Raw genomic sequence first — 23277 nt, 5'->3', positions numbered from 1 at the left:
CTGTCTGATCACTGAGAACATTCATTACAGGTGGGTGAAGGTGTTGGGAGTTTTTCTAGTAATTTGCTCCACTAATCCGCATGCCTGTCTCTCTCTGCTGGATTTGCCGTCTAACAGGGTGTGTCGTTTGATCAAGTGAATAATCTTCTGATTGAACCTGCTCGGATAGAGGAGGAAGAGGTTTGTACCACAGCCCTGGCGCTTCTCTTGTCTGTCTCCTCACAGCACCAATCACATTCACTTTTATTCAGCGCCGCTCTCATTGGTGGAAGGTTGGCTTTCTGTCCTGTCTGTCCTCTTGTCTCTCACCTTCTTTGCAGGACGAGATCCTGGTTCCCGTGTGTAAGGGTTTCCCTTTCCTGCAATTAAATGAAGAGCGTCAAAAATCCATGAATTTACCACCTGCTTCCCTCTGGCTGTTGTTGAACTAACACTCCCTGCATTTCCACATAACCTTAAGCCAGGAGTTTGAGTTCAGCAACAGCTGGAGGGCAGCAGCTTGTACCTGTGCTATATAAGCAGTCTCTGTAATAAGATGCCAAACTGCCAGGTATATCTAGTATATATCTAGTGCCATAACTGCCATACATGTCCGGTCAGACTCCTTCTGTCCTTCTTTGTTCTATTGTACAGCGTCACACCTCCCCAGTACTTCCAGACCTCTAGTCTCTAGAACTTGTGCTGCTGGGCTGCTCTCTTTCCTATGGTCAGACAGCACAGCTCCCCCATGGGTAGGACAGTGTAATGTATCAGCAAGTTCTTAGCCAGGTGCAGAGATTCCAAGGTAAGTACTGGGTGCAGATTGCATTTACTAATTGCTGTAAAGGTTCTGGTCTGAACATGGGGGAGAGAACAGTCCAGGAGTAGGAAGTGCAGCAGATCAGTGCTCTGTACCTGGGTAAGTACCGGGGGGAAGACATGACGATCTACAAGGAATCCTAGACCAAGTCACCCAGCACAGACCATATATATGCGGCTATAAAACCTGTGATAGGGCAACTCATTCACTGACTGAGACAGATAGTACTGCCAGTGCTGCTTCCCTCGTATTGCTCTCCTAATGTGATGCTTTGTGTCAGCTCTTCTGCCTAACGGACTCTCATTTCTGCTTCTAGCTCACTCTCTCCATCCTGCGCCAAACTGGGGGTCTGGGAATCAGCATCGCAGGGGGCATAGGCTCTACCCCCTACAAGGGCAATGATGAGGTAAATCAGACATAGGAAGGGCATCACTCCTGTTGATCAGTCCCCCAGTCATGTACCTTCCAACCGGAGGGCAGCAGTGATTGCAGGGGGGCTGTGCCAAAGCCGTCTATACGTTCCCTGCATTAGATAATGACTGATAATGTCCCCCCCCCGTGTGACAATGAGCAGGGCAACTCTAGGGCACAGTGATACCAGAGAATATGGTGCATGGCTACTTCTGACTCCCACCTTTATTGTACCTCCGACATTCATTGTACCTATGACTCCGACGTTTATTGTACTTTCGACTCTGCCGTTTATTGTACCTTCTACTCCGTTTATCGTACCTCCTACTACATTTATTGTACCTCCGACGTTTATTGTACTTACGACTCCGACGTTTATTGTACCTCCTACTCTGTTTATTGTACCTCAGACGTTTATTCTACCTCTGACATTTATTGTACTTACAACTCCGACGTTTATTGTACCTCCTACTCTGTTTATTGTACCTCAGACGTTTATTCTACCTCTGACATTTATTGTACTTACAACTCCGCAGTTTTTTGCACCTCCTACTCTGTTTATTGTACCTTTGACTCAGAGGTTTATTGTACTTACGACTCCGTTTATTGTACTTACAACGCCCCCTACTCCGTTTATTGTACCTTTGACTCCGACGTTTATTCTACTTACGACTCCAATGTTTATTGTACCTCCTACTCCGTATATTGTAACTCCGACATTTATTGTACCTCCAACGTTTATTGTACTTACGACTCCAACATTTATTGTACTGTTTATTGTACCTCCGACATTTATTGTACCTCCTACTCCGTTTATTGTACCTCCGACGTACTTACGACTCCAACGTTTATTGTACCTCCGACTCCGACTTTTATTGTACCTCCTACACCATTTATTGTGACTCCGACGTTTATTGTACCTCCGACGTTTATTGTAACTCCGATGTACTTACGACTCCAACGTTTATTGTACCTCCGACTCCGACTTTTATTGTACCTCCTACTCCATTTATTGTGACTCCGACGTTTATTGTACCTGCGACGTTTATTGTACCTCCTACTCCTATTATTGTACCTCCGACTCCATCGTTTATTGTACCTCCGACTCCGTCGTTTATTGTACCTCCGACTCCGACGTTTATTGTACCTCTGACTCCGACGTTTATTGTACCTCTGACTCCGACGTTTATTGTACCTCCTACTCCATTTATTGTATTTTTGACTCTGACTTTATTGTAGTTACGACTCCGTTTATTGTACTTACGACTACAGCGTTTATTGTACCTCTGACTCCGACGTTTATTGTACCTCCTACTCCATTTATTGTATTTTTGACTCCAACTTTATTGTTGTTACGACTCCGTCGTTTATTGTACCTCCGGTGTTTATTATACTTACGACTACAGCGTTTATTGTACTCCTACTCCGTTTATTGTACCTCCGACTCCCCTGACGTTTATTGTACCTCCGACGTTTATTGTACTTACAACTACGATGTTTATTGTACTCCTACTCCATTTATTGTATTTTTGACTTCGACGTTTATTGTACTTACGACTCCATTTATTGTACCTCTGATTCCGACGTTTATTGTACCTCCAACATTTATTGTGACGTCTATTGTACTTACGACTCCGACGTCTATTCTACTTACGACACCGACATTTATTGTACTTCTGACTCCTTCTATTTTTTTAAAAGAACAGGAACACCAAAAAATTAAAGTGTTTTAAAGAAATGACTATAATGTAGATACCCAAAATTCCTCCTGACCCTTTTCCCAGACTCCGCCTTTTTCCTTGTACTGTCCGTTCATACACACTGGGCAGAAAGTGGGTGAGCGCAGCCATGCTTAATGTACACAGGGTAGGGGCTTGATCTAATTTGTTCATTAAGGTGTAACATAGGAAGGCGCTGCCTTTTCTCCCATAGGGCATTTTCATATCTCGAGTGGCAGAAGAGGGGCCTGCAGCTTGTGCCGGGGTGAGAGTTGGGGATAAACTGCTGGAGGTGAGAATACTTGTGTGGGGTACAGGGAAGAATGGGGGTGCAGTGTGGGTACAGATCAGTTCTGCCACTTGATAGGGTGTTTGGTGTGTAAATGATCATCGCTATACATTAAATACGGTGCATAAAGGGTCAATGTTATCTGTGTCAGTGCATGTGGGGGTTTATGGGTTTTTCATTTGTAATCCTCATATGCACAGGGTTTGCCTGACTCATAGCCAAGTCCCCCTTATACAGTTCCAGGGATACACTGGGCACTACAATCAGTCTCATTTCCCCCTATGTGGCCCCTAGGCTGGGCTTCCACAAGCATCTAGCAAAACAAATAGCAATCACCCTCATGACATAGTTTTATGGGATGTCTCTGTACAGACTATGAGCAGACTTATCCTGCTGAACTCATGCTATATATCCATATATATGTATGGGTTAGTGTGACAGTAATGAGGCACATTGTGCAATTAAATAAGAGAGAGGGCGGCCATGCTTGAGCTGCTATACTGGTGGGCTGCTGGTTTGCACAGTGCTGATGTTGGTGCCCCTCATACAGGTGAATGGAGTAGACTTACACAATGCAGAACATCACACAGCAGTGGAGGCGCTGAGGAGTTCGGGGAGCTCGGTGTCTATGACTGTGCTGAGAGAGAGAATGGTGGAGCCTGAGAATCCAATCACTATGACACCCCTGCGCCCCGAGGATGATTACAACCCGCGGGAGAGGCTCAGCGTTGTCCCATATCTGGAGGAAAATGAGGAGGAACCACAGAGGCCGTGCCAGCGAATCACTAGCTGCCTGGCACGTAATGACAAAGGCTTGGGCTTCAGTATTGCTGGGGGAGTAGGAAGCACCCCATATCGGGCAGGAGAAACCGTGAGTATCTAATGTAGGGCACAACTAATACTCTCAATACCTTTGGTGGGGCATGGGTAACGCTGTCACTATATCTGCCAGTGAGGGGCATTGCTTGTGGCACAGGCTCCAGTGTAGCTTTATGTTACATCTGTCAGTGCTAATGTACTGGAGGGTTTTGTATTAGGGGGATTCAGCATAATCCTGAGGTCAGGGTGGGATAGTGACTATAATGATGTACTGGAGGGTTTTGTATTGGGGGGGGATTCAGCACAATCCTGAGGTCAGGGTGGGATAGTGACTAATGGCTTTAGCAGCAGAGAGAGAGGTGCCCAAAATAACCTGCTGCTGTTACATGACTCCTGTGAGCCCCTTAGACCTGGGAAGGGATATTTTGGGCAATCAGCTGACTAAGGCTCTGTGCAGTCTGACTGGTTGTCCCCCAATGAGCTCACACTTCATTGGATTCAGTCGCACTTTCTCCCACCGAGGTCTCAAGCTGATTTGTGTTGTTTTGTGTCATACAGCTTATCCCTTATCCCTCTGTCTCGTGTGCTTAGTGAGCCATATTAAGTGTTGTTAGTGTGTGTGTGCAGGTATAAAGGTGTGTGGGTGGAGCAGTGGAAGATTCAGATTGGCTGTCAGTATATACAAGTACATGTAATCACACACAAGTGAATTTGGATATTTCTGCCCCTGCACAGGGTATCTTCATCTCCAGAATAGTAGAAGGTGGATCTGCTCACCGGGACGGGACTCTCAGAGTAGGAGACAGAGTCATCTCTGTAAGTATCTTTCCCTTTCATCCCACACACACCTGTTATTTGGGGGTCGCTTCCCTCTCAGCAGGCACAGCCCATGGCACATACAATGGCCTTTACTCACTCTGTGCCAGTGGCATATGTGGGGTATCACTATGCTCTTCATTCTGCTTGGGAACTATTTTTGGGAAGGTGACTGGTGCGTGAGTCACATTTCCCTCTGATTTGGGCTCTTTGACTTATGTTGTCAACTTGCCATCTAATTCTGCTCCCTGCATGGCTTCTTCTTCTTCTAGTCTCTGATTATATTCATGTGTCACACACACGTCTAGCAGGGAGCACCATCATGGATATGGAGACCTAATACTCCCAAAACCCACCCTCTGAGAGCACCCTGTCACCCACCCTCTGAGAGCACCCTGTCACCCATCCTCTGAGAGCACCCAGTCACTCACCCTCTGAGAGCACCCTGTCACCCACCCTCTGAGAGCACCCTGTCACCCACCTTACTTTCCACTAAAGCAAGAGCCTCCCATGCTGGTAGTATTATCTTATAAAGAGAGATTAGGCTTTACACTAACAAACGCTTTTATTTGTAAGTCAAATAGATTTTCTTCTTTCAGTCACAAACAGAAGAAATTAAATTGTTTTGCAAGTCCTAGCTGTTTATAAGATGCTTGTTTACATATAGTTTACATCACAGATAATATTAGATAGCATTAGATAGCTTTAGCTAGCATTAGATAACATTATATTGCATTAGATAATATGAGATAGCTTTAGCTTGCATTAGATAATATTACATAATATTAGATAGCATTAGATAATATTAGATAGCATTAGATAATATGAGATAGCATTAGATAGCTTTAGCTAGCATTAGATAATATGGGTAATATATTCAGTGTGTGCTTCCTAAATGAGCAAAGATATAAGATAAGCTTCACCAAAGTTATTTAATCTAGCCCCTTCTCCACACGTTGTGTCTTTGGATATCAGTTAACTCCTGTTATCTCCCACTCCTCCAGGATCCTCAAAGACACAAAAAGAATACTTTGTGTAGTTCTGCGATGTTAATGAGCAGTTCCCTGCTAAAGAATGTTCTCCCAGGATTCCTCTGATCACACAGGCAGATACGTTCCCAGGTGTCGGCTTCTCTCGCTCGTAGTGCAGTTTGCTGCTGTCCCACTTGCCCACGATCTTCCCTTCACTTCCTGATTGCTTCAAACAAACTACAGCAGTTTTCATCACAGATAATATTAGATAGCATTAGATAGCATTAGATAGCTTTAGCTTGCATTAGATAGCATTAGATAATATTAGATAGCATTAGATAATATTAGATAGCATTAGATAGCTTTAGCTTGCATTAGATAGCATTAGATAATATTAGATAGCATTAGATAATATTAGATAGCATTAGATAATATTAGATAGCATTAGATAATATTAGATAGCATTAGATGGCATTAGATAGCTTTAGCTTGCATTAGATAATATTAGATAGCATTAGATAATTGATAGCTTTAGCTTGCGTTAGATAGCATTAGATAATATTAGATAGCTTTAGCTTGCTTTAGATAGCATTAGATAATATTAGATAGCATTAGATAGCTTTAGCTTGCATTAGATAGCATTAGATAATATTAGATAGCATTAGATAGCTTTAGCTTGCGTTAGATAGCATTAGATAATATTAGATAGCATTAGATAGCTTTAGCTTGCGTTAGATAGCATTAGATAATATTAGATAGCATTAGATAGCTTTAGCTTGCATTAGATAGCATTAGATAATATTAGATAGCATTAGATAGCTTTAGCTTGCATTAGATAGCATTAGATAATATTAGATAGCATTAGATAATATTAGATAACATTAGATAATATCAGCATAAGATAGCTTTAACTAGCATTACATAGCATTAGATAATATAAGTTAGCATTAGATAATCGATAGCTTTAGCTAGCATTAGATAATATTAGATCGTATTAGCATTAGATAGAATTAGATAGCATTAGATAATATCAGATAGCATTAGATAGCTTTAGCTAGCATTAGATAATATTAGATAACATTAGATAATAATAGATAGCATTAGATTATATTAGATAGCATTAGACAATATTAGATGGCATTAGACAATATCAGCATTACCTAGCTTTAACTAGCATTACATAGCACTAGATAATACTAGATAGCATTAGATAACATTAGATAATACTAGATAGCATTAGATTATATTAGATAGCATTAGACAATATTAGATGCCATTAGATAGCATTAGATAATATTAGATTGTATTAGCATTAGATAGTATTAGGTAGCATTAGCTATCTTAGAATCCTATAGGCTGAGAAATGTAACCCACCCAAAATGTTATGTATGGACAGCTTGGTACTGCTATAGTTTGTCACGCACCTTGGCTTTCATTAGGGCAGGCCAGAATAGGAAGAGCACCCTGTCACCCACCATAGCTTTTACTAAACCACATGTAAATATCAGGGTGCTGTCACTCTGCCTCTTATAACAGTCTTTCTCTTTTCTGTTTGGTGATGTCTCTCCCTTCTCAGGGTGCTGACCTGGGAATCCCTCTCTTCTGCACCTTTCTCCTTACTAACCCCCGATCTCCTCCATACCCTGTAATGTTCTGTACTGTGGCCACTCTCTGCTGGAGGGCTCCTCTCTCCTTTGCCATCTCAGTAACAGTGGGAAGGGTGAATATTGCCTCGTCAGTGCTGCTTTCTGTCCCCCACTCACTCACTCACCCATCCAGTCACTAGGAGTAGAGTGCTAGCAGTTCACATACTGTGCAAGTTGCCTGTACTTACCTGGGAGTCTGTCAGTGTCACACAGTTGGTTCATCTTGAAGTTAAATTGTAGTATGGCCAATTCTAACCAACTTTTCAATTGGGGGCAGTCATACAAGTACAGGACACACAGTAGGTAACATAAGTCCCAAAGAATCCCATTGTACGCTACTGAGTTTATTTGTTATCTGCTTTTCAACTTATTTTTTAAGGGATCTCCAGACTGGAGGTTCCTTGCTGTGCAGCAACCATGTTAGATCCCAGCGTGTTCCCCCAGTAGGTTTGCTTATTGTAGGGTTCTTCTCATGGAAGGATCGTGTGATGCTTATTGTAGGGTCAGTTTAGGGTTCTTCTCATGGAAGGATTATGTGATGCTTATGGTAGGGTCAGTTTAGGTTTCTTCTCATGGAAGGATTATGTGATGCTTATGGTAGGGTCAGTTTAGAGTTCTTTTTAGGGAAGGATTATGTGATGCTTATTGTAGGGTCAGTTTAGGTTTCTTCTCATGGAAGGATTATGTGATGCTTATTGTAGGGTCAGTTTAGGTTCTTCTCTTGGAAGGATTATGTGATGCTTATTGTAGGTTCAGTTTAGGTTCTTCTCTTGGAAGGATTATGTGATGCTTATTGTAGGGTCAGTTTAGGTTTCTTCTCATGGAAGGATTATGTGCTTGTTGCAGGGTCAGTTTAGGGTTATGTAGGGTCAGTTTAGGTTCTTCTCATGGAAGGATTATGTGATGCTTGTTGCAGGAGCAGTTTAGGGTTCTTCTCATGGAAGGATTGTGTGATGCTTATTGTAGGGTCAGTTTAGGGTTCTTCTTGTGGAAGGAATATACGATGCTTATTGTAGGGTCAATTTAGGGTTCTTCTCATGGAAGGATTACGTGATGCTTGTTGCAGGGTCAGTTTAGGTTCTTCTCATGGAAGGATTATGTGATGCTTGTTGCAGGGTCAGTTTGGGGTTATTCTCATGGAAGGATTGTGTGATGCTTATTGTAGGGTCAGTTTAGGTTCTTCTCTTGGAAGGATTATGTGATGCTTATTGTAGGGTCAGTTTAGGTTCTTCTCATGGAAGGATTGAGATGCTTTATTGTAGGGTCAGTTTAGGGTTCTTCTCTTGGAAGGATTGTGTGATGCTTATTGTAGGTTCAGTTTAGGGTTCTTCTCATGGAAGGATTATGTGATGTTTATTGTAGGGTCAGTTTAGGTTCTTCGATTGAGATGCTTTATTGTAGGGTCAGTTTAGGGTTCTTCTCATGGAAGGATTATGTGATGCTTATTTCAGGGTCCGTTTAGGATTCTTCTCATGGAACGATTATGTGATGCTTCTGCACATTGTTCTAGATCAACGAGGTAAATATGACAGAAGCCAGACAAGATCAGGCAGTAGCACTGCTTACCAGCACCTCCCCCACCATCACTCTGCTGGTAGAGAGAGAGACCCCCCAGTCAGGAGCCCCCACAGACCCAGGAGCATCGCCTTCCCTGCACAGGGCCCGGCCGCGGTCACCTCCACCACCCACAGATGGAGACAATGGAGAAGGGGATGATTGGGGCGCTCCCCTGAGTAATCACTTCAGCCAAAAGATGGACGATGAGGTCCCTATTGAGGTGAGAGCAGTTGGGGGTATGTGCATCGTCCGCTCCTGTGGTGTTATCCCCTCACCCTGTCTCCCACTGAGACCCGTACCCTGTCTGTGTGTCTCCCACTGAGACCCGTACCCTGTCTGTGTGGCATTTCCCTTACTGTGTGTCTCCCCCTGAGATCTGTTCCGTTCCCATAAATTTGTTTGTGGGATGTTCTTGAGAACCCCCTGAAGAAGGGACCCTAGAGAAACTTTAATTAAATAGCTGGTCCCATTGCTGATAAAGTCTAATCACATATGTTTTTTTCACCAGGAAATTGTGTTAGTGAAATCTGGGGGGCCTTTGGGGCTCAGTATTGTGGGGGGCAGTGACCATTCCAGCCATCCTTTCGGGGTCCGTGAGCCTGGAGTTTTTATATCCAAGGTTAGTGCTTTTCTCTTCCTCTCTGTTGGCTTCTTATAAATAGGGGGGGGTCTGTGCAGTAGGTCGGTTGGGGGGGGTGGAACCCCCAGACCTATAGTGTTCCCTGCTTCCCATAAATCCTACAATCCCCATTGTGTCCCCACTTTACAGGTAATCCCCCATGGGCTGGCTGCCCGCAGTGGACTCAGAGTGGGGGATAGAATCCTGGAGGCAGCTGGATTGGATCTCAGACATGTCACTCACCAAGAAGCTGTGAATGCCCTTCTCTGTAACACCCAGGAGCTCCACCTGCTGGTGAGGAGGGACCCGCCACCCCCAGGCATGCAGGTAATTCTCAAGGATAATTCTTTATAATAATGAAAATGATGATTCTTCTTAAAGGCAGTTCTAATTAAAGGGCAAGTTACACCGAGATTTCATAGACTGCCCTCACTCTGTTTAGCTGCTAAATGCAGTTCCGTATGCTACGTCTCTCACCTGCTTATTTCTCCCACAGCTTGTGTCTCATTCCCTTCTCCTTTAGATTGTAAGCTCCTTTGCACAGGGCCTTCCTCATCTTTTGTACTGGTTGTTATGTATGTAACTACATATAGTTACATAGTTACATAGTTAAATTGGGTTGAAAAAAGACAAAGTCCATCAAGTCCAACCCCTCCAAAATAAAACCCAGCCCCATACACACAGCCCTCCCTACTGTCACATAAATGATATATCCCCATATCTATACTAACTATAGAGTTTAGTATCACAATAGCCTTTGTATTATGTCTGTCCAAGAAATCATCCAAGTCCCTCTTATAGTCATTAACTGAATCATCACCCGGCAGTGCATTCCCCAACCTCACTGTCCTCACTGTGATGAACCCCCTACTCTGTTCCTTTAAATGAAAGTTCTTTTCCTCTAGTCTGAAGGGGAGGCCTCTGGTACGTCATTCTCTTTATGGGTAAAAAGGTCCCCTGCTATTTGTCTATAATGTCCTCTAATGTACTTGTAAAGTCTAATCATGTCCCCTCACAAGCGCCTTTTTTCCCCCAGAGAAAACAACCCCAACCTTGTCAGTCTCCCCTCATAATTTAACTCTTCCCTCCCTCTAACCAGTTTAGTTGCACTTAAGGTCCCCATACATGGATAGATCCGCTCGTTTGGCGATGTCGCCAAACGAGCAGATCTCCCTCCGATATGCCCACCTTGAGGTGGGCAATATCGGGCAGATCCGATCGTGGGCCCTAGGGCCCAACGATCGGATCCTAGCATTCTCAAACGGGCGGTCGGATCGCGGGACCGCATCAACGAACAGATGCGGCCGCGATCCGACGGGATTTTTAAACCCATCCGATCGAGATCTGGCCAACTTTCGGCCAGATCTCGATCGGGGAAGCCCGTCGGGGGCCCCCATACACGGGCCAATAAGCTGCCCCCATACTCCAGATGAGGCCTCACCAGGGACCTATAAAGAGACACAATTATGTTTCATCCCTTGAGTTAATGCCCTTTTTTATACAAGAACTTTATTTGCTTTAGTAGCCACAGAATGACACTGCCCAGAATTAGACAACCTGTTATCTACAAAGACCCCAAGATCCTTCTCATTTAAGGAAACTCCCAACACATTGCCATTTAGTGTATAACTTGCATTTATATTATTTTTGCCAAAGTGCATAACCTGCATTTATCAACATTGAACCTCATTTTCCAGTTTGCTGCCCAGTTTTCCAGTTTAGACAAATCACTGTGCAAAGTGGCAGCATCCTGCATGGAACCTATAGTTCTGCACAATTTAGTCTCATCTGCACAAATAGAAACAGTACTTTCAATGGCCACCTCCAGGTCATTAATAAACAAGTTGAAAAGCAAGGGACCTAGTACAGAGCCCTGCGGTACTCCACTAACAACACTGGTCCAATTAGAAAATGTTCCATTTACCACCACTCTTTGTAGTCTATCTTTTAGCCAGTTCTCTATCCAGGTACAAATACTATGTTCCAGGCCAACATTCCTTCATTTAACCAGTAACCTTCTGTGTGGCACTGTATCAAATGCTTTAGCAAAGTCTAAGTAAATCACATCCACTGCCATCCCAGAATCCAGGTCTCTACTCACCTTCTCATAAAAAGAAATTAAGTTAGTCTGGCAAGATCTATTACACATAAAACCATGCTGGCACACACTCATAGTATTGTGATTTACTATGAAGTCCAGTATCTTATCCTTTATTAACCCTTCGAGAAGCTTTCCTACCACTGACGTCAGACTAACTGGCCTATAGTTTTGAGACTGAGAACGGGATCCTTTTTTGAATAGAGGCACCACATTAGCAATTCGCCAGTCTCTCGGCACTATGCCAGATCTCAATGAATCCTGAAAAATGAAGTTAAGAGGTTTGGCAATCACAGAGCTAAGCTCGCTAATTACCCTGGGATGAATACCATCTGGCCCTGGACCTTTGTTAATCTTAACATGTTCTAGTTTCTTTTGAATTTTCTCATGTGTGAACCATGCATCATTAGTTGTATTACTAGAATTGGGACTATATATGTTCTATGTATGTAATTCATGTGATTTCTTTGTATAATCACATTTATTTTACAGTGCTGCACAATATGTTGCTGTTCATTAAAATACATGTTAATAATAATATTAATAATGTGTAAGTTCCATCTGATTGGATGTGCATTATTGTGTATAATGTCTGTGTGTATTTGCAGGAGATTTGTGTAGTGAAGGCTCCTGGGGAGAAGCTGGGGATCAGTATCCGAGGGGGAGCCCGGGGCCACCCAGGGAATCCATTGGATCCTTCAGACGAGGGTGTTTTTATCTCCAAGGTAAGAGAAAAAGGGATCATGGGACAATCAGCGAGTGTGACCTAGAATTCTACTGTGTGTGTAACAAAGTGACTGAGCTGAAGCACAAGAGTTGTATCCCTATTGTGTGCCCCTGTCTGTGCCGCAGGTCAGTTCCTCGGGGGCCGCCGCACGAGACGGACAACTGACAGTTGGGATGCGCATTTTGGAGGTGAATCAGCAGAGCCTGTTGGGTATGACCCACACTGAGGCCGTCCAGTCATTGAGAGGCGTGGGAGATACTCTGCTCATACTCGTGTGTGATGGATTCAACCCTATTGCTGAAACCTCTTCTCAGGTAAATGACCTGTGTGTCTCCATCAATAACTTTACCCATACCCTCTGCCTGCAGGGCCTTTCTCTTTCCACTGGCAGGAGAAGGGGAATGTTGTGGTACCACTGGCAGGAGAACGGGAATGTTTTGACAGGAGAAGGGGAATGTTGTGGTACCACTGGCAGGAGAAGGGGAATGTTGTGGTACCACTAGGAGTAGTTCAAGTCACTGTGTAGAGAGTAAATACTTTGTCTATGGATAAATAATAGTAAAAACAACCTCTATTATTTGTACCATATATTTATGGGGTAAGTAGGTCATTTATTGATACTTGCAGGGTGCTCAGAATATAAAGTCTTTATTGGTATTTGATCGTTTGTCAGGCATCACCGGGTATAATCGCCAATCCCTTCGCTGCTGATATAGGAAGAAAGAACAGTATGGAAAGTATTTCTTCTATTGATCGAGATATGAGTCCAGAAGAGATGGAGCGGATACAGAAGGTGAGAAGGACTGATCCAGTGTAACTCACCCCGTGTGTGTGTGTAGCTACATGAGTTGGGGGGTCCTGTGCGGATTATGTAGTTAAATGACGGGGGTGACTCTCGTCCCTGACAGGAGATGGAGATGGTGAGAGAGGCGACACAGTGGGAGAGAGAGGACATGGAGAAAGTGGTGAGACAGTATTTGGGGCATCAGTCCATATCAGTCATATATTACATGTGTCACTGGTCATCAGCAAACATGTCTGTGTTTCCTGTAGTCTTCAGTGCACCCCCGTCTGTCTGTCCTCCTGCTATTCCACTTACTGCAGGAGGGTCATTTAGTGCCACTCTCTCTTCCATTGCAAGGGAAGTAATGAGCTTTGTATAAGGAGCAGCGTAAAGGTGGCCATACACGGGCCGATAAAAGCTGCCGACAGACCGTGTCGGCAGCTTATTGGCCCGTGTATGGGGGCCCCCGACGGGCTTCCCCGATCGAGATCTGGCCGAAAGTCGGCCAGATCTCGATCGGATGGGATTAAAAATCCCGTCGGATCGCGGCCGCATCTGTTCATTGATGCGGTCCCGCGATCCGACTGCCCGTTTGGTGAACGCTAGGATCCGATCGTTGGGCCCTAGGGCCCACGATCGGATCAGCCCGATATTGCCCACCTCAAGGTGGGCATATCGGAGGGAGATCCGCTCGTTTGGCGACATCGCCAAACGAGCGGATCTATCCGTGTATGGCCACCTTAAGTGAATAAATATCAGGGCCTATAAAAGCTTCCAACATGGCAGCTCATTGGTCTGTGTATGGTGCCATCAGATGCACCTGAACTATCAATATCTGCCTGAAAACCATCCAAGTGTCACTTTCCTGTTGGATGAAGAATTGTTTGTGCCTCCCCTCCTGCGTCCCACAGCAAACACTGCTCCTCCAGCTGCTCACCCAAGGCCCAAACAATTGGATCACAGTAACATAGTAAATTAGGTTGAAAAAAGACACACGTCCATCAAGTTCAACCTTTTTACTCAGACCAATCAGACCAATTCAATTTGGTGAGCTTGTCCCATGAGCAGATCTTTATGTTTTTGGGATTTATACTCTCCCCTGAGCTGCTAGGGGGGGGCACACGACTCATAGAGGGGACACGATCCTGCTGATTGGTGCTGGGGGGCACATGTATGAATATGATAGGCTGCTGATTAGTGATGCGCTGAAACTGCAGGTCGCAGGCAGAGGGGACACAGGCTACAGCCCACGGCCCACAAACTTAGTGTGTAAGTCTTACCTGAGGGGTGTAAGGATTCCCTTCATCTTCAGCCACTTCATTATCATCATCATTATTCCTTCTCCTCCCTGTATTCTTCTACAGTGTCCTCCCACCATCCTCTCCCTCATATCCCCCCATCCCTGGCTCCTCCCCTTTCCTTCCCATATTTAGCCTCTCCCTGTGCTAACTGTGCTCTCTCCCTGTCTCCCGTGCCTGGGTGCATGGCTTTGGGTGCCTTTGGGTTATTCTGACTGTCGTGTCCGTGGGAAGGAGCGGATGCGTAGGGAGCGAGAGGAGGCCACCAGACTCCTAGAGGAGGAGACCAAGGTGAGAGGCTGCTGGTGGGGGAGGAGCCTAGAGTTGCTCTCGCTTTGCTTCTTACTCCCCTTTCCTGCCAAATTGTCCCCCATCTGCCCCTTCTGTCTGGGCCTTTTCACCTCGGCCCCATTCATCAGGGAAGGACAATATACGGGCAGACTGGCTTAATGTATTGGCCCCGTATAGTTGGTCAGGTGGGGGCCCCACTACTTCCAACCAGTGAATGCAAAACATTAGAGCAGTTACAGGGCTGGGGAAATAATTCAACTCCAGAGGCCGTAACCAATCAGATCATAGAATATGTAAGAGCTCCACCTCTTTGTGCATCGGGCCCCTGGAAGGGCCACATGTGATAGGGAGCTGCTCTGGTAACCTTCTATTCACAGCTGTGCGTTTAACCATATCACTCCTGGGGAAAAGGAAGATAAGAGTTCTGATTGGTCCACCAGGCATCAGGCTTTAAAGGACAAATCCCAGCAAAATCCTATGGGATGTTGGGTCACCCACCCTTCACTGTACTGACTGACATTTCCCTCTGATTGCAGAATTATAGCTTGGAGCCTCAGAAGCTGGACTATAAGACCCCGGCAGCACTACCCGCTGGTGGGCAGGACAAAGGAGCCTGGGTAAGTGGCAGTTTTGTGATTGGGCGGCAGGTAAATAAAGAATTCCACGCGCTGCATTGTCCAATAGGAATTCATCTGAAATGCAGTTACAGAGCTGCAGTTTGGCGCAAATGAATGCTGTTGCTATAGAAACCTTCCCATATGGCAGTTACCAGCTGCTGATTGGCCAGTGGGGCATATGCCCTGTATTTGTGATCAAATACCACGTTCCATTTATATCTCCCTGGTACAAATAACATGGCATTAGCTATGGAACCAAGTGTACCATGGGTAATTGCTAGGGACAAACAGTTCACTCAGTCATTGGTCAGTTATTGCACCTCTGGGTGAAAGGGAGTTCCTGGGCTGGGAGACTGGCACTCCAGGTTACGGGGAGTTGCATCTCTCCATCTCCTGCTCTTTCCTCCCTGCAATTCCATTCTCACTGAAGGACCACTGTCCAGAAAGTCAAGGGGGTGTGGGTGGGTGTAATTGGGCACTTCCTTAGTTGGGTGTGAGGGTGTGACATACATCAGACTGGCATTCACCCTGTGTGCCCAGTGCCAGCAGGACATTGGGTGGCTACAGGCTGGGGGCACATTCAGCTCTGCACAGCACTCCTTAGTACACCACTTCATTGTACACCCCTCCATTGTACGTCTCTCCATTGTACAGCACTGCATTGTACACCCCTCCATTGTTCACCCCTTCATTGTACACCCTCCATTGTACAGCACTGAATTGTACACCCCTCCATTGTACAGCACTGCATTGTACAGCACTGCTTTGTACACCCCTCAATTGTACGTCTCTCCATTGTACACCCCTCCATTGTACAGCACTGCATTGTACACCCCTCCATTGTTCACCCCTTCATTGTACACCCCTCCATTGTACAGCACTGGTTTGTACACCCCTCAATTGTATGTCTCTCCATTGTACACCCCTCCATTGTACAGCACTACATTGTACAGCACTACATTGTACACCCCTCCATTGTACACCCCTGTATTGTACACCCCTCCATTGTACAGCACTGAATTGTACACCCCTCCATTGTACAGCACTGCATTGTACAGCACTGAATTGTACACCCCTCTATTGTACACCCCTCTATTGTACACCCCTCTATTGTACACCCCTCTAGTGTACACCCCTCTAGTGTACACCCCTCTATTGTACACCCCTCTATTGTACACCCCTCCATTGTACACCACTGAATTGTACACCCCTCTATTGTACGTCTCTCCATTGTACACCCCTCCATTGTACAGCACTGAATTGTACACCCCTCAATTGTACAGCACTGAATTGTACACCCCTCCATTGTACAGCACTGAATTGTACACCCCTCCATTGTACAGCACTGAATTGTACACCCTCCATTGTACAGCACTGAATTGTACACCCCTCCATTGTACAGCACTGAATTGTACACCCCTCAATTGTACACCCTCCATTGTACAGCACTGAATTGTACACCCCTCCATTGTACAGCACTGAATTGTACACCCCTCAATTGTACACCTTCCATTGTACAGCACTGAATTGTACAGCACTGAATTGTACACCCCTCCATTGTACAGCACTGAATTGTACACCCCTCAATTGTACAGCACTGAATTGTACACCCCTCCATTGTACACCCTCCATTGTACAGGACTGCATTGTACACCCCTCCATTGTACACCCCTCCATTGTACACCCCTCCATTGTACAGCACTGAATTGTACACCCCTCCATTGTACACCCTCCATTGTACAGCACTGAATTGTACACCCCTCCATTGTACACCCTCCATTGTACAGGACTGCATTGTACACCCCTCCATTGTACACCCCTCCATTGTACACCCCTCCATTGTACAGCACTGAATTGTACACCCTCCATTGTACAGCACTGAATTGTACACCCCTCTATTGTACACCCCTCTATTGTACACCCCTCTATTGTACACCCCTCTAGTGTACACCCCTCTAGTGTACACCCCTCTATTGTACACCCCTCTATTGTACACCCCTCCATTGTACACCACTGAATTGTACACCCCTCTATTGTACGTCTCTCCATTGTACACCCCTCCATTGTACAGCACTGAATTGTACACCCCTCAATTGTACAGCACTGAATTGTACACCCCTCCATTGTACAGCACTGAATTGTACACCCCTCCATTGTACAGCACTGAATTGTACACCCTCCATTGTACAGCACTGAATTGTACACCCCTCCATTGTACAGCACTGAATTGTACACCCCTCAATTGTACACCCTCCATTGTACAGCACTGAATTGTACACCCCTCCATTGTACAGCACTGAATTGTACACCCCTCAATTGTACACCTTCCATTGTACAGCACTGAATTGTACAGCACTGAATTGTACACCCCTCCATTGTACAGCACTGAATTGTACACCCCTCAATTGTACAGCACTGAATTGTACACCCCTCCATTGTACACCCTCCATTGTACAGGACTGCATTGTACACCCCTCCATTGTACACCCCTCCATTGTACACCCCTCCATTGTACAGCACTGAATTGTACACCCCTCCATTGTACACCCTCCATTGTACAGCACTGAATTGTACACCCCTCCATTGTACACCCTCCATTGTACAGGATGCATTGTACACCCCTCCATTGTACACCCCTCCATTGTACACCCCTCCATTTGTACAGCACTGAATTGTACACCCTCCATTGTACAGCACTGAATTGTACACCCTCCATTGTTACAGCACTGAATTGTACCCCTCCATTGTAACAGCACTGAATTGTACACCCTCCATTGTACAGCACTGAATTGTACACCCCTCCATTGTACAGCACTGAATTGTACACCCTCCATTGTACAGCACTGAATTGTACACCCTCCATTGTACACCTCCATTGTACAGGACTGCATTGTACACCCCTCCATTGTACACCCCTCCATTGTACAGCACTGAATTGTACACCCCTCCATTGTACACCCTCCATTGTACAGCACTGAATTGTACACCCCTCCATTGTACACCCCTCCATTGTACACCCTCCATTGTACAGGACTGCATTGTACACCCCTCCATTGTACACCCCTCCATTGTACACCCTCCATTGTACAGGACTGCATTGTACACCCCTCCATTGTACACCCCTCCATTGTACACCCCTCCATTGTACAGCACTGAATTGTACACCCTCCATTGTACAGCACTGAATTGTACACCCTCCATTGTACAGCACTGAATTGTACACCCTCCATTGTACAGCACTGAATTGTACACCCTCCATTGTACAGCACTGAATTGTACACCCCTCCATTGTACACCCTCCATTGTACAGGACTGCATTGTACACCCCTCCATTGTACACCCCTCCATTGTACAGCACTGAATTGTACACCCCTCCATTGTACACCCTCCATTGTACAGCACTGAATTGTACACCCCTCCATTGTACACCCCTCCATTGTACACCCTCCATTGTACAGGACTGCATTGTACACCCCTCCATTGTACACCCCTCCATTGTACACCCTCCATTGTACAGGACTGCATTGTACACCCCTCCATTGTACACCCCTCCATTGTACACACAGAGAGCTCTAGCCCAGGAGCAGAGAAGTGCTGGGAATGCCCTGCACGCTGGGTTTGCATGGAGATGGTCACATGTAGGAGGTTGTGTGGCCCAGGTTACAGCACTTACTGTGTTGGCTAGCACTATTGGGTGATGGTTGCCACTGGATTCAGTGTGACAATGGGGGGAGGGCAGACGTGAAACCGTTGCACTAATTGTGGCTTCTCCTCTGTATAAATATTGAGCGTGGCACTGACATAGTGACTGAGATGCCAGTGAGATGCCTCTGCTGGGCACAGGGAGTAATGGCACAAGGAATGTGGTGATTTCCCTGGAATGCCAGTGCTTTTCTCTCTCACGATCTATTCTTGTGTCTGGCTCACAGCTGTCATTCCAGTCCCTCTGATTCACACGCTGGGGCCCTCCTCCTCCTCCTCCTCCTCCTCCTCCTCATCACACTATTTTAGGAGACACTTGTTGTGCCCAGGCTTCCATTGTAAGTTTGGGACTCTTCACTCTCAATCCACCAAGCACTGAGACCTGTGAGTATTTCTACCCCAGATACCCCCAGGGAGACATAGGGACTTATTATTTGTTACCCCATATTGTCCTCCTTTGTGTAGCTCTTAATACCCCAGATACCCCCAGGCACTTCTTTTCTACCCCATGTTGCCCTCCTTTGTGGAGCTCTTAATACCCCAAATACCCCCAGGCACTTCTTTTCTACCCCATGTTGCCCTCCTTTGTGGAGCTCTTAATACCCCAAATACCCCCAGGCACTTCTTTTCTACCCCATGTTGCCCTCCTTTGTGGAGCTCTTAATACCCCAGATACCCCCAGGCACTTCTTTTCTACCCCATGTTGCCCTCCTTTGTGGAGCTCTTAATACCCCAGATACCCCCAGGCACTTCTTTTCTACCCCATGTTGCCCTCCTTTGTGTAGCTCTTAATACCCCAGATACCCCCAGGAAGGCAATGGGACCGGTGTGAACCACTTCCTGCCCTTAATGCCCCTTCTTCCTTTTTGCCCCCCAATATCATCCCACTTTCTGGAGTTTGTGTGCCCCTCCTTGGTGCCCATTACTGGTGCCTCTCTATTCCACAGCCAAACTCTCGTCTGCCCCACAGTGATGCCCCCGCACATGTGACATTAGTGGGAGATGGGCATCTGGGCAAATGCAGAGGGAAGATGCTGCAGAGCCATTTTCTTGTTTTATATGAATAAAAGGCTCATTTATATCTATTTATATCTAACTCACATTTCTTATCCACCGCCTCAATTGTTCTTCTGCAACCCACTTATTGCTTTAGGAATAGCTGCACGGAGGGACAACCAGCAGTATAGGGGCCAAATGTGTCCTGTTTAGCAATCACTACTGGGGCCTGTAACCCTATTATTTCCCATAGAAGAAAAAGACATCAGCACTTGTATAGTGAGTGAGCAGCACATTGGTCTTTTTATTATCAGTGTATCAGGTGCCCCTATTTATAATCATGGGGGAGTGTAATGCCTATACTGAATATTATGTTATTCTCTGTCCTCTTATTGCCTTTGGTTTCTCTCCTTTTTCATGGTTTTATCCTCTCCCCCCCGCCATTTGTATCTGTAACCCTTCCTGATTGTTACCTACTCCTGGTGTCCCCCTTTCCTCTCTATGACCCCTTCCTGGTGTCCCCTTTCCTCTCTCTCTCTGATCCCCTTCCTGGTGTCCCCTTTCCTCTCTCTGATCCCCTTCCCGGTGCATGTGGTTCCTGTGTGATTACCTGGTGCGTTATATTCCCTTTCCCCTCCTGTGTCCATCTTGCAGCTCCCTCTGGGAATGGAATCTTCCAGCTCTTCCCCTGTGCCCGTGGCTCTGGTACACCCCGTTTCTGCAGTTGTAGCCAATGAGCCGACCTTGCACCCCGTTTCCCCAGTGGAGTCTCCGCTCCCCACCATTCAGCCTAGTCCTGTGGCTGAGCCCGGGGCCCCTGTCAGTAGCGCAGAGGCAGATGAGGTGCTAGTGGACTGTCAGCCCCTCCGGTTCAGTGAGAACCCATTCATTGTGGCTAACAAGAAGCGGGCGGGGGCAAGTGGAGCTAGCCTGAGTGGGCCTCCTACTGGCTACGGCAGCGCTGGGGAGTTGAAGACAACGGTGTACTACAAGAAGGCAAGCGACACGTGTGTTTGTGCACTCATGTTGTCTCTACGTGTGGAGCATGTATATTGCGTGTATATATCACGTGTGGGCATTCTCACATGCACAGGGACACAGCCTGGTACTCAGGACACCCTCTCACGCCCTGGCGCCTCAGCTCATGGGCAGATGTTGGCATGAGACTGTGCATGTGAGTGGCTATGGGGCAATTATACAAGTCATAGAGGTAGTGCATTGCCTTTAGCCTGCCCATCTGTATCTGTGCCCCCTCTGCTGCCAATATACCATTTACTTACATTGTGACACAAGTCCACTCCGAGCCCCCGCAACTCGCCATCGCTTATATAGAACTCACTCACCCACCTACCTACCTACCTAGTGACTAGCTGATCCCATTAGAAACCCGGCCTTCATTTGCCTGAGAAGAGTAAGTTACTACCAGACAGTCCCTGGCCCAGCATTGTGTTACTATAACTCTCTATTTTAACTCTTGCTGAAAAGGCATCCGGCCCTTTCTTATTCCTGTTTCATGTGTCGGCCAGTACAGCCGCTTCATGGAGGGAATGTCACAGCTCCCTGTAACTGTCACCCTTCCTATAGTGTAACATGGAACCTCCTGCCTATACAACTCATTTGCTGGGCTCCCTGCCATTTGTACCCCACATCCTTGCCTTTATTTGAGGGACCCTTGATTGCAACTGTTACACCCCCTTCTCTCTTATGGTCAGGGACTGTGTAACAGTCTGCCTCACTATTTACCAACAGCGAAAAATCTGAGAGATTCTGAGAGTTGTAGTTAAGCAACAGCTGGAGCTTTGCAGGTGGGATTATGAATGACACCCACCAGCACTAGAATGTGTGCCCTGAGCTGGCTGCTTGCATGCGCCTTCTCTCCTCTCTCTGTTCTGTAGCATGATCCCCCCATACACTGTGTGCTGTGTCTCAAGCTGCAGGGAGTAGTAGTTCTGTAGCATGATCCCCCCCCCCCCATACACTGTGTGCCCTGTAGGCTTGGGGAGGGCAAGTGACTGGTGTGTCAGGCTGCAGGGAGTTGTAGTTGTACAGCAGTATATATTTAGAAGAAGCCGAGGGTCTCAGGTCAGTAGATAAATATGAAAGGAATTCCTGGTGTGGGAATGTGGGCTCTGATATGGGGGGCTATTTATAGGGCCCCTGACCATTGGCTGGGAGTGTGGCTGATGGGAGTTGCAGCAGGTTTGTATAAAGGTAATTACATGAAATGATAAGAGGGGCTGCCTGTGTATAATGGGGTGCTGGGGGTGTGGCTGGAGCCCCCGGGGAGTCTATTCTGTGTTTGGGGGTAACACATGTATCTGTATGTCTGTCCCTCTCCCCTTGTCTGTATGTCATTTATGGGGGAGGGGTGGAATGTTTCTTGTACATGGGAATGTATGGAATGTGCCTAAATAAGGGCATCTCCTCTCATTGGTGCCTGATATTAACCTGACAGGTGCCAGTCTGAGCAACTGCCCTACAGCCTGGTGTGTGTGTGTATATATATATATATGTAACTGGCAGTCTGAGCAACTGCACCCAACACTGCCCTACAGCCTGGTATATATATATGTGTGTGTAAGTGCCAGTGTACCCGCCGTTACATTAATGTTTGTCATGTCATTTCATGGTGCAGCTCACACCCCTGCCTGTGTCCCATGCCAGTCCCATATAATATATATGTACTATAATAATTCTTCTTACCCCCCGACCCCTCGGATTCTCTCAAGTGCCCCTGAGACTATTTATAGCCCTGAGCAGGTGCCAATTCTCATGTCCTATAAATGATAACATTCTGCTTGACCTCTTGACTCCTCCCACTGACCCACCTTTCAGGGGAAATATTTCGGGTGGCACAAGTACTTGATACTGACACACAATCATATGATTTTTATAGGAATGTGTCACTGTCACTTTAAGGCACATAAGAACTAGATGTTATATTTAACCATTTACATTTCAGTATTTAACTAATTGTTTCCATGGCACAGATTTGTAACTGATATTATGGATGTAGATCATATTGGGAGACCATCACTAAATGTAGATCCCGTATTAGTAAAGTCTGGGCTCTCCTGATTTATGGATATGATTTGTCCTGTGCAAGTGTGTGTGGGGGG

General features: G+C 46.0%; 1 protein-coding gene across 35 annotated transcripts in view; it reads left to right on the top strand.

Annotated features, from left to right (window-relative positions):
• Positions 1-23277, top strand: part of scrib.S (scribbled planar cell polarity protein S homeolog) — a 66728-nt gene that overhangs the window by 23708 nt on the left and 19743 nt on the right. For 22 of the 35 annotated variants that reach the window (XR_005962331.1, XM_041568065.1, XM_041568082.1 and 19 more), the window contains exons 17-31: positions 118-180; positions 1116-1205; positions 3143-3220; positions 3768-4088; positions 4772-4852; positions 8980-9246; positions 9535-9645; positions 9796-9972; positions 12352-12468; positions 12596-12784; positions 13144-13263; positions 13379-13435; positions 14787-14843; positions 15380-15460; positions 20813-21154. Coding sequence is in view for 34 of the 35 variants with exons in the window: in XM_041568065.1 (XP_041423999.1) it covers positions 118-180; positions 1116-1205; positions 3143-3220; positions 3768-4088; positions 4772-4852; positions 8980-9246; positions 9535-9645; positions 9796-9972; positions 12352-12468; positions 12596-12784; positions 13144-13263; positions 13379-13435; positions 14787-14843; positions 15380-15460; positions 20813-21154 (2151 nt within the window). In the remaining variant the exon portion in view is untranslated. The remainder of the gene's footprint in view (positions 1-117; positions 181-1115; positions 1206-3142; positions 3221-3767; positions 4089-4771; positions 4853-8979; positions 9247-9534; positions 9646-9795; positions 9973-12351; positions 12469-12595; positions 12785-13143; positions 13264-13378; positions 13436-14786; positions 14844-15379; positions 15461-20812; positions 21155-23277) is intronic. The other 13 variants (XM_041568091.1, XM_041568089.1, XM_041568087.1 and 10 more) reach the window with 11 other exon arrangements.

The sequence above is a fragment of the Xenopus laevis genome, chromosome 6S (genome assembly GCF_017654675.1).
Source record: "Xenopus laevis strain J_2021 chromosome 6S, Xenopus_laevis_v10.1, whole genome shotgun sequence".
Lineage (NCBI taxonomy): Eukaryota > Metazoa > Chordata > Amphibia > Anura > Pipidae > Xenopus > Xenopus laevis.
Note: the sequence above shows the minus strand (reverse complement) of the source record. Positions and strands in the feature narration are given on the sequence as shown.